General features: G+C 40.4%; 1 protein-coding gene across 1 annotated transcript in view; it reads left to right on the top strand.

Annotated features, from left to right (window-relative positions):
• The first annotated feature begins 6,496 nt into the window (after positions 1-6,496).
• Positions 6,497-12,455, top strand: part of FRMPD4 (FERM and PDZ domain containing 4) — a 68,059-nt gene continuing 62,100 nt past the window's right edge. The window contains exons 1-2 of the mRNA XM_010281959.1: positions 6,497-6,653; positions 8,786-8,888. Of these exons, the coding sequence (XP_010280261.1) occupies positions 6,497-6,653; positions 8,786-8,888 (260 nt within the window). The remainder of the gene's footprint in view (positions 6,654-8,785; positions 8,889-12,455) is intronic.

Below are 12,455 nucleotides of genomic sequence, written 5' to 3'. Positions count from 1 at the left end.
GAGGCTTATTTCCACGTTTCTGCGGGATTCAAGTATAGAAGTTTGTTTTCTTCCCAATATATAGCATTCATATACAGTATATGCAGATTGCAGAAACATTCAAATATTACACATGTAATATTCTCAAATGAGAGTGCTAATCGTCATTGTAAAATATACTTTCAGTGTATTTGTCCCAGTGCCTGCCTGAAGCTGACCATAAATCTTTTTGTCCCTCTAAATTTGTATTCATGTCAGTTTTATTCACTGCTATTTTGCTTCACTTTGTCATGCTTTAGATTGCACATCATGCCCAGTAGTGGAAGAAGAGTGGATTTTGAATTTTTTTATGTGTCAGATTTCCCTGTATCCAACTTCATCAAAAAGCTGTCACCAACTTCTTCTGAAACCAGCAAACCTTTTTATTTCTAATTACATTTTTACCATATGCTCATCCAGATGGCATATGCCAAACATTTTCTAGGGTGCTATAAAATGACCTGACTTTAGAGGATTTAACTGCTGAAGAAGCTTATGAAAAAAATAGAATTGACATCGGAGCGGGAAAATAGTCCTAGAAAAAAAGAAAGAAAAAAAAATCTGATATATCTTCCCAGTTATATTTTGTGCCTGTGATATTGAATTCTCAACATACTTACCTGCATGAAAACAGAGAAAATGTAGGGACTATTTTATTGAAGTGTTAAAAGTTGACTCCTTTTTGAACAGCTGAAAATAAAACTTTTGTCTGTTGAATATGTCTAAAAACTCTGGAGCTGTGAGCAACTCTCTGGTTTGCTGCAAAATGGAGCAAAAAAGAGTTTGTCAAGCCACCAGATTCTCTGTAAGAGCAACAATTTTACTTAGCAGTGTAATAACTGTTTGGGTAATTTTTTTGTGAAATGGCATTTCCAAGTAAAAGACAGATACAGTTGACACATGATTTTGACACTTGTGTCCTAGTTCTTAATAATTCTTGTGGGATTTCTTGGAGAAAATAAATTAACTTGAGGTATGTGAGAGGTGCCAGGAATTTGTGGAGAGAAGGAAGGAAGGAGAGAAGGAGAGAAAGAAAGGAAGGCAGGCAGGCAGGCAGGAAGGAGGTCATTTTTTCATATTTAGCTACTAGTTAAGATAAGTAAATGAAGGTCAATTTTTCATCTTCCGGAGCATTTGTGTATTTGTTCTCACCTATGCTAGTTTCCTTTTAACTGTCATCATTGTTTTGATAGTCTTTCCAGATTATCAAGGGGAAAACTATAAAATACCCTGATGTTGTTATCAGTTGCCATAATATTGTCTTGAGTCTCAAACCACTTTGAGAAAGTAGATTTGATTCTCACTCAACCACCTGTCTTCAGGAATTAACTGCAAGTAAAGTGGTTTGAGACTGCAGTAGCAGTAGCTTCTGCAGTAGCTACTGCAATTTCCAGTAGCAAAGGAAATTTTCAGTGCAGAACCCGAGGCTCTAATAGAGTATGAACCAAGACGTAGTTTTGGGGCAGAGTCTCATGGTCTCAGGGATTCAGATGGACAATTGTAAATGAAGGTTTGTTCGGTGTCCTTAACTTGCATGGGTCATCTTGAAAATCACAGCTGTGACCAAGAAAGCAGATCCTCCATCCCCTCCGAGTTAACAAGACAGGATTTTAACAGTGTTCAACAATTTGAAGTGATTTTGTTATTTCTGAATTAAACCTTTGATAAAAAGTCCATCCTCCTCACCCACTTCCACTCATCAGCCCATGAGTGGTTTGACATTTCCACAGACTCTTCTCCATCATTGACCAGAATTACACCTGCTGTGTCTTCAGTCAAAACAGTCTGTTTTGTAGTTCAATCGATCTGAATACCAGAGACATTGTAACTATTTAAAAGCTAAGGATTAAAACCCTGAAAATTGAGAATTGGTGTTTACCTTTGAAGTAATTGAAGCAAGCTGTAATATGGAAATACAAAACGAAACACCAAAATGCCTGTCTCCACGCTGTCATGATATGATGCAACAGCCATTTGATTTCAGTTAAGTTGTTTTAGTGTTTGTTGGCATGCAGCTGTATTAAACACACCTTGCAGTATCGTCTTTTCTTCTCTTTTTTTGGATGTCACATTTTTTGGATGGAGAGTAGAGGTAGAGTTGTTCTGGTGCCTTTGTTACGTATTTCCAAAATAGTGTTTATTGTAACCGGGGTCGCTGGATTCATGCCATAGTTTTCAGTTTCTTAGAAGAGTCAGACCCCTAAGCATTTTCCTGTGGAAATGCAAACTCCTGCATAACCAATTTCAGCCTGCTGAGGACAGGCTTTTCTTAGCTGCCATAGACAAGCCTCTCGGAATTAGCCCACTAATCCCTAAGTGGGATCAAAATGCAAAGGCTGAAAAAGCATTGTGCTTGGATACTTTGCTTTTAATTTCTAATATGCATTATTAAATCAAGCTCTCATTTTAATTACAGTATTTGTTTAGATATTCCTTGGGTTATTTAGCATGTAATTTGAATGAGGAAAATACTAAGGAGGTTTCCATAGAAAGTGTTACCAAGTTAATGACCTGAAGATTCAAAGTGCCAGCCCTAAACCATACCTCCGAGTTCTGTGGCTTTCCCAAGCATGAATTCAGGCACGCAGTTGTTACGTTAGAGTCCCCATAATGTCCTGGGCAGCTGGATTGTGTTTGCAGGTGCTGGCTGCCTTGTCGCAGATGGTCAGTGTTCTCCAACATACTCTTCTTCTCTAATTTTCTCGCTCCTTCACTCACTGTAGGGCCTTTTGGGAATGAGCGTGCACACCCATTTTGTGCCACCCTGCAGTGCCTCCGTTCTGCTCTGTGTGTCAGCGCGTGCACTCTCAGATGCCTTCTCTCTTGCTTCCCCTGTTCCATCTCTTTTTGAGTAGTTGCCACAGAGAGCTTTTGAGCATAAGTACTTGGAATTGCACTTCTGCTATGACTTTCCATGATTTTTCATAGCTGGTAGTTTCTGTCTCGGAAGAGGCTGGTATATAAAATCTCTGTTCAAGAAATGCTCTAAGAATTACTCTGCTTAATAATGGCAGCTGTCTCCCACTGCTCTCAATAAGAGTATGTCAGAGAAGACAGCCTTTTGTAAAGCAGAGACTCGTCTCAGTCATTGAGAATGGTAGGAAATGAGTATCTCTTTTTGAAAAGGCAATCTAAGGGCAGCTTGTCTTTGTGTATGTGGAAAGAACCATTCATAGTTAAAATCCTAGCCTTTCTCCTTTTCTTCTATTTTTCCTTTAGAAAAATAAATCTTTAGGTATAATCTAGGCACAGTACCATCTAAACACATTTTTTACTGTTTTTGAAGCAAATGGGAAGTTTGCAGTGTTGGAGTTATTCTTGTAAGATGTTTCACTGTTTAAGTGATGCTCTGTCTAAGGTTCCCCAAGGTGGCTGTTTTGAGTCCAGGTTTGTTAGATTCTGATTTAGAACATTTAGCATGATTATTCTTCAGGAGTCAATATTTTCCATAGCTGAGACGGAGATCAAATGCCTCCAATTAATGCAAAATTCAAATTAGTCTTGAACTATGGTACTATAACTGGCATCTCAATAATGTATTAGCCACAGGAGGAAGCGGGTTTGTCAACGTACCATCACACAAAGCTTTGAGTATTCATCTAATCTCTTCTGGGATCATATTCATACATCTTGTTGCTCTCTTGAAATACACTTTCAGCGTACTGAATGATACAAGAATATCTGATGCAGCAAGCTGTGGAAGCGTGAGATGCAGAGCCGTTTTAGTTGATGTATTTGAAGGTGGATAACCTTAAAAATCAATAAAGCCTCCTGCACCACTCAGAATCGTGATGGACTGTTCCTCGCTGATCCTCTTGCTTAGGCTTGGAATGACTGATGCTGTGCTGCTGCGGATTCTCGGCACAAGCTGAGGCAATGGCTGGAGCGAGGCATCTACTAGCGGAGCTGCTCTTTTGAGCAAATCTGTATGTCTGCTCTTAGAATTTGTTAACTGAAGTGCAGCTGTTGGTGGGGTTTTTCAGAGTTTGTTTGGGTTTTTTTTTCTTCATGATCTAGTTTTCCAACCAGGCTACACAAGGGCTTGAAGAGAGAGAGGACGTACAATGGCAGGAAAGAAGTTCTCAAAGGCTCAGATGGTATTTTCCAGTTGCTTGTGAACACGGCATTTCCTCTTTGGACACAGTGTCAGCTCATAGTGCCCCAATTACAGAAATGGAAGAAATTATTAAATAGAAAATTTTAAATTTGTGGAAAGTTTGGTAAGGCTATCACCTAAAAAAGGTGACAAATGCAGAGCTTCCTACTCTTTACAAAAGCAAAGTTTGGAAGTTGAAATAGATAGTTTTTGAAATACCAGTGACACCTCAGAAAGTGTCCCATTTGAAAGACAAAGTGTTTGAATATCTAGAAGCCCAAATCATAAATAGGAGTTGATGGGAAGGAGGGTGGCTGGGAGGTCTTGAAGATAGATTTTGCAAAGAGTCTGAATAAAACACTCTGGATTTTCTAACAGTTCTTTTGAATAAACATCATAGAAAATTATCTAGAATTAATTGACAAAATCTGGAGGAGCAGGTAGAGGCAGAGAATGAAGTATCGGATGTTATGCTCAACCTAGTAAAAGAAAATGTATTTTCTTTGCTGACTTCACCTTATGCAGGTACTAGGAGAGTACAGAGATATTCTCCCTCTCCTATTTTTGTAAGGGACTAGCTTCTGCTACCTCTGATCATATGCGTAAAAAGGCAGCCTGTTACTCTTAGGCAGAGTGAATCTAGTGATAGCGATAAAGAGTTTCTTTGAAGAAAAGCCCTAGAAAAATCCAGTCTCAGGAATAAACTCCCACTGAGAGTTTACTGAGATTTTGCCACTCTTCTGTGTATCAGTAATAGAAGCAGACCATGGAGACAGTGTAAATTGATGTCATACCCAAGGTGTATGTGTGGGGGAAAGATCAGAGAAGTTTTTGCAAGTCACTCATGCTGAAAACAGATCTCTGAATGATGCTGTTCTCCTTATGGACCGCCTGTCTGGAGTTCTTCAGGGAATTGTAGCTGAAGGTGGAAAAAGGACAGGAGGTGAGAGCAACAGTTCTGGTCACATGAGATGTCCCCTAATTCTCGAGTTATAACGTTATATGAAAGATTATCAAGGATATGGGAAAATTACTTGATTTTAATATTGTCAAATATTTATGAGAAGACCAGCTTTCAAACTGATGATACTGCCTACTGCTGTAGGGATACCTGCACCTGCCTCTCTGATGTCCTTTGCAGCCCTCTTAAGCCGGGCACCTGGCCATTACCTTTCTCAGCGCAGGAGCCTGTGCCCTCCCTGCAGACGGGGTTGGCACTTGGGCTCCCTTTGTCTGCTGCCTTCATCCACCAAGAGCTGGAGTTAGCTCAGCACCTGCATACCTACAGTCTTTTGAAGATAAAAAAGGAGTTAACTCTTGGCCAGACAGCTTTAAACAAATATCATCTGAGCTCTGTCAAGACTTCAGTAACCCGATGCCATGAGCTGTACTCTGTCTTCATGCTATGCTGACCGGGTATTGCTTGTTGTCTGCAGTAGTGACAAGGTTTCCTGAAGCATATGAGTTCAGTTAATGGCATTTGGAAGGGTATGACACTGGAGTTGTCTGTCTGTCTGTCTATGTAATCGGCACTGGGAATGGGCAGCTGTGATTCAGCGAGGAGCTCCAGGGGTTGGGTGGGAAACACAAAGTACGTTCCAGTTCAGTCTGCATACAGCATCAGTTACATTTAAGTGTTTATTGATGTTAATTTAGAAGTCTCTACAGTTTGAAACCATGACATCTTTCACAGATATGTCATGTTGGATAACTTTCATCCTTTTTATTTTCTGCTTGAAAAATCAAGATAGTTCCCTTCAGTCATGAGAATTTTTTATTCTAGATACAGTAAGCTTCGTCATAACACTGTAGCTGAAACTAAAGTATTTTAGTAATTGCTGATAAATATGTTTTCTTAAAAAAAAAGAAACAGTTTGCCCTAGAACAGTTTGGAGTGACTTTGGAGAGTTTACCAGAGTAGTAAACATAGAGCTGTTACCTGTGCCGTAGGTAGTCATCCTCTCTTCTTGCAAAAGGCTGGCAGACTCTAATTGTTATGTTTCGCACTGTGAGTAGGTCACTCTATTATCTTTCCCTTCCAAAAAATGAAGGATGAAAAATTCAAGCACAGATGACAAAGGCTTTATTGTTGGGTTATTTTTCTTTCAAATATGAGGTGTGATTAAATGTATGCTGTCAAAGAGGGATTCTTTATAGGTTGATACTATTGATCAGTATTTGAGACCTGCCAGCAGCATTATTACTTTACGTGTAAGAAAATCTAATAGAAAATTATTAAGTTGATGTTTTAGTTCCTATAGTGAGAACATTTCAGGTATTCATCTCATATCGTTGCAGAAATTGCTTGGCTCAAGTAGATACCACAAAATCATGTTTTAATGATTTTTTTCCTTTTTCCATCTTTTATTTTTTTTCAGTCACATGACACAATCAGCCACATTTGAAGACCCTCGAATAGAGAGCTGCCAAATAACCCCTCCAGCCCCTCGGAAAGTGGAAATGAGGAGGGATCCTGTGCTAGGATTTGGGTTTGTGGCTGGTAGTGAAAAGCCAGTTGTTGTACGCTCAGTAACACCAGGTATGTTTTCCCCACCTGACCCTAAAACCAAACTTGGGTTTAATCTACTGAGATGAAATACAATTCAAATTTGAGTACTGTTAAAATACTCAAGCAGACAAAGTAATCACAAATACTAGGTAGGATTTTAACCCTTGTATTACTAAGTAGTTGTGCTCCTTGCACTCATTTTTGAACGTTGGATAAATGTGTTAACACAAAGCCAGTTTCAGATTATTGCGCTGAGCTGTTACTGTTGTTTGCCTGAAAAAAAGTTGACCCACCTCATTCAAGGAAAGGTTTTCTCTGTTATGTTTATATTGGTTTGATGTCACCCTCATTGCCATTGAATCAGCATTTTCAAGAGGTATGTTGAGTTGTGAGATTAAAACTTACATATTTTTCATTCTTTTAATCATCAGCTTCCTAAGGACAAACTAGGTTTCCACCTATAATATTTGGTTCTAACTATAATTGGTTTTGAAAAAGGGGGTGTTATTGCTGGCTTTTTTTAAATGAATACTTCTGTATAATTATGTGGCAAAAAGCCATGTCAAAACAGATCCCTAAACATCTTACCTGGAGTGAAAATTAGTGAGGTTTGTGGTATTTTTGAACATATAGGTGACCAGACCTGGGACTGCTCAGTCTCCCAAATAGTGGGCTCCTGCTCTCTCTGCTTAAAAGTTCAGTTGTTATGTAAAATTGCCTTGGAGCCAAGGGCAGGGGTTTGACTTTGCTCTTGTTCAATATGTTCTCCAGAACACCCACAGAGAGCAGAGAAGAGGCAAAATCGACTTTGTGAAGTTCTGATGTCATTTACCCACGTGTGTGCATTGATTATATTTGTATTGCCTTCATATGAAATGAGTGGTGTAACTAATATTTGAACTAGATCCAAACAGTTCTTTTCTCCCAAGTTAACATTATTAATGTAGTTTTGTGTTAAAGTTCAGTTTGGAAAAGGTGTTTATTATATTGTGTTCCAAGTGAACAGGAGGACAGATGAACTCATTTTCCTACATGGATTTGTATCCATTTATGCTGCATATATAAGTGAAGTAAATTTTTGAAACCAAACAGAGGAAAGGAACAGTATTAGCTCACTTGTTAAATGCATTGGTTTTGATACTGAAACATTTTCTTTTAAGACTTTATCTTCATATTAGTAATATTATTGGGTTTTTTATGTATCATAATTGCAGAGTCTAAAGACAGAAGACTAGAGAGGATATATCTTTTCACTCGCAGTTGTGATGTCACACCCTCTTCTGGGCATGTAATTGTGCTGAGAAGCAAAGTGTTATGTGCATATTATACAGCATAAACTTAATATGCATTTCAGCAGTGTCAGAATCCAAAGTACATAGACACATACATGTCTGATTCTCTACTCAGACTAATGCTAAATATCTGTGTCTAACTGCAAGTGGCAATGCTTTTGGATGTACATAAAACTTGTGTTTACGAAGTGGTAGGAATCCAGAGGACAAGAGACACAAGGACTGGAGGTATAGAAACTTACTGTCTTCAGATTGAAGGAAAAAGGTTTGTTTTGCCCAGAATGGAAAAGTCAGAGGAAAGACCTGTGAATGACTTTCAAATACATAAGTGATGTTTCATAGGAAGGAGGGATAAGATGTTCTGCAGTGTTAACCTTGCCTGGGAGAAGAAACAATTGGTTGCAGCAAGGAAGATCTGATGTAGACACTGGGGAAAAAGACTTCCCGATCTTAACAGCAGATAAGCAGGATGATTTATTTACAGGAAAAGGAGTCATCCTCAGGGTGTTCTTACAAGAATATTACACAAGCATTGATCAGGGTGGGGTAAGGTATGGTTGATCACACCTTAAAGGGTGAATTAGGCCACCTCCTGCAGGTCCTTTTGGCCCTCCAGAAAATCAAGCCCTTATTTTGAGGTGCCTACATGTGGGTTTGGATCTTAACTTGAGGAACTTCAGTAGAGACTGCTAAACCACTAGCTTTCAACATTTTCCTGTTGAGGAAGTACTGGTAATGTCAGAAATAGTGTTAGTGTTAAATATGCCGTTAGTTGAAGAAAAAAACACTTATAGTACGTGAACAACAGAGTGTGTCTGTGCATTTACAATGGTCTACTAACTTTTGCTTTTTTTTTTCATTTGTCTCCAGGCGGCCCCTCTGAAGGAAAGCTTATACCAGGGGATCAGATCATAATGATTAATGATGAGCCAGTCAGCACTGCTCCAAGGGAGAGAGTCATCGACCTTGTCAGGTAGTTGATGTTCTGTCACTTAAACTATGAACCCAGTGGCTTATTGCCTGTGCAGTCATTTGATAATACAGCAAGTCTTGCCGCCTTATGGCTGAGAAAAGAGAAAATAATGTTATTTAGTCATAATGAAGAATAGTGAAGTATTTTAGTATTGAAATCAAGTGCCCTCTTAAATGTCTGCTGGATAGCTGAAGAAGTATAAGATATTGGAACAGTTCCAAAATACCTGAGTATCAAAAGAGGAACATCATTCTCCTGATACTTATTTTTGGTATATGTTGTTGACAAAAAATTCCTGGAGCAAGGTAGTTCCAGTCACTATTGCTCTCTTGCTTTGGTCACATGAGGAAAGTGAATGGTCTGTCTTATGTGAAGAGGAAAGAAAATGTGGTGGAGTGATATTTGAGAGCAGATGGGTGCCTATAAATGGGAGTCTGTAGGGAAGCTCAAAGAGTGTTTGGGTAGATTGCAGGTAGGTGAGGTTTTGTGAGAAGACCAGGCAGGGCTGTGTAGATAGGAGGCAGAAAACAAGACAAAAAAGTGACTGTGGAGAATGCAGGAAAGGAAAAATGTCAATATTTGTAATGGGATGTAAAAGGAAAGAAAGGACAGGGACTGACAGATGCTCAGGATGTAGAAAAAGATGTGGTGTGGATGACATCATAAGCTTTGCATTTTGAGTAACAAGAAATGTTACTGCATTGCATAGAAAAATGACTAGTAATTAAAAAATTAAACATAAATATTATTTTAAATTTCAGTAGCATGGCTGCTGGACATCAGTTTCATTTCTGTATTTTCCTTCTCATTGGTGTAAATGCTGAATTGGTGGGTCTAGTCCATGTCTGGAGACACTCAAGTTTTAACTGTGCAGGTACCTCTCCTCAGAACTGATAACTGTCAGTGTGACCCATGTAATTTTGAAAAGTCACATTTCCTTCCAGAAATTTGGGCAGGAGGTGTTGTGGTGGGTTGACCTTGACTAGAGGCCAGGTGCCCACCAAAGCCGCTCTATCACTCCCTCTCCTCAGCTGGACAGGGAAGAGAAAAATACAGTGAGAATCTTACGGTTTGAGATAAGGACAGGGACAGATCATTCAACAGTTACCGTTAAGGGAGAGACAGATTCAACTTGGGGAAATTAGTTTAATTTATTGCCAATCAAAATCAGAGCAGAATAATGAGAGATAAGACCAGGTCTTAAAACATCTTCCACCAACACTCCCTTCTTCCTGGGCTCAACTTTGCTCCTGATTTTCTCTACCACCTCCCCTCCAAGTGGCGCAGGGGGTCAGGGAATGGGGGTTGTGGTCAGTTCATCACACGCTGTCTCTGCCGCTCCTTCCTCCTCATGGGGAGGCCTCCTCACACTCTTCCTCTGCTCCAGCGTGGAGTCCCTCCCACGAGAGACAGTCCTCCACAAACTTCTCCAACGTGAGTGCTTCCCATGGGCTGCGGTTCTTCATGAACTGCTCCAGCCTGGATCCCTTCCATGGGGTGTCATCCTTCAGGAACAGACAGCTCCAGCGTGGGCCCCCCACAGGGTCACAAATCCTGCCAGCAAACCTGTTCCAGCCTGGACTTCTCTCTTCATGGGGCCACAGCTCCTGGCAGGAGCCTGCTCCAATGCAGGCTTCCCACAGGGTCACAGCCTCCTTCGGGCACCCACCTGCTCCAGCATGGGGCCCTCCCCGGGCTGCAGGTGGAGATCTGCTCCAGCGTGGAGCTCCATGGCTGCAGGGGCACAGCCGGCCTCACTATGGGCTTCCCTAGGGGCTGCCGGGGAACCTCTGCTCCGGCACCTGGAGCTCCTCCTGTCCCTCCTTCTGCACTGACCTGGTGGTCTGTAGAGTTGTTTTCACATGTTCTCACTCCTCTCTCTGGCTGCAAATGCTGTGTGCTGGTTTTTTCCTGCCTTTTTAAATATATCATCCCAGAGGTGTTACCACCATCGCTGATGGGCTCAGCCTTGGCCAGTGGTAGGTCTGTCTTGGAGCCAGCTGGCACTGGCTCTATTGGACATAGGGGAAGCTTCTAGCAGCTTCTCATAGAAGCCACCCCTGCAACCCCCACCACTACCTAAACCTTGCCATGCAAACCCAGTGCCATGATAGTTGTACTCCCCTTGCAAATCACAACTGGAGCAAATGGGTGCTCATTTGCTGGGGATTCAGCTGTGAAGCAAACTTCCAAAAGAGATACAGGAATGGCATAAAGATGCCAGCAACGTTGATCCTTTGATCTGTGCTAGGTAGGTTTGGACAAAATACAATGAATTTGCAGATTTTAAAAAAAGGTGTTGACCTGCAAGTCAACTAACAGAAACACAGCACATTAGGAGGGGACTTCGACACTGTTGTTTTTTGTGACAAAGAGACCCCATGAACTGCAGGAACTGTCCTGTGGCTAATAAATTTCTGTCCTATGCTCTGTATTGACGAACAGCATAAGCCTCACAAATGGGTCTTAAACTCATTTTTTATGTCTTTGCTTCTGCATAAAGTGATCATATTGCAGTCTTCATTCTTTCCCTGATTCTTTGATATGTAAGTAATCAGAATTAGGATCTCTATCTCATTTCTCTGCTACCAGCAATATATAGTAATAACAACAAGGAAAATAGACTGATTAGACCTGAGAAAAACTGGCTTTATTGTCTGCCTTCAAATGAGAAACTGAATAAGAATGTCACCTTTCCCAATTACGTTGACTCCATAGGTCGTATCTTAAATTAAGTGTTGTTGCATTCCAGGGGAAGCTGTTGGTGACACTTTTCTTACTCTGTAATTCTGCCCCTGCTCTCAAAATCTATCTGCTGTTGGGATTTTGACAGAGAATTATTCTTTGATGAGACTCAGAGTGAAATGTATTGGGGCTGTATATTACAGCATTTGAAATGAAGAGATTTCTTTTCATCACAATGTGGACACCTGGAATGATTAGACACTGTCACTGTACAGTCCTGACACCATAGCAGAAGCAATTTTTTACACCAATGAAATAATGAATCCCTTCTGTATAATAGAAAGTTTTCAAATGGGTTAGAAACATCTGCAAGTTTGAAAATGCTTGCTTTCAGTTTTCAATGTGCATGGAAGCAATTTCAAAATCTTGTTTTCTGGTTGGTAGCAGTGTATCTGTGGTCAGCAATGGGTATGTTTTAGATGCATAGGTTAGGCAACGGGCATAATCACAAAATCATAGAAGAATTGAGGTGGGATTTCTGGAGGTCATCCAGTGCAAGCACTTGTTCAAAGCAAGCTAGTGTCAAAGTTGGATGTGGCTGCTCAGCAATTGTCAAGTTTTGAATATCTCCAAAGATGGAGATTTCACAACCACACTGGGCATATGTTTCAGTTCTTAACCAGTGGCCTTTCAAAGATTATAGAAAGCAGCTTTTACAAGACATGAGTCAACTCTGTCAGCAGCCTTAGATGCGTCCTGTGGGAGAAGGATGGACTTCACAACTCTATGAGAGTTATATTCCGAAGCCGTTTATTGTCTTGTCTGACTCCAATATATATCATAATCTTTGTTTGCGCACACACACTCATGATTGGTTACAGC

This window comes from Phaethon lepturus, unplaced genomic scaffold, assembly GCF_000687285.1.
Source record: "Phaethon lepturus isolate BGI_N335 unplaced genomic scaffold, ASM68728v1 scaffold19492, whole genome shotgun sequence".
Lineage (NCBI taxonomy): Eukaryota > Metazoa > Chordata > Aves > Phaethontiformes > Phaethontidae > Phaethon > Phaethon lepturus.
The sequence above is the reverse complement of the archived record's forward strand: the minus strand, read 5'-3'. Positions and strand labels throughout refer to the sequence as shown.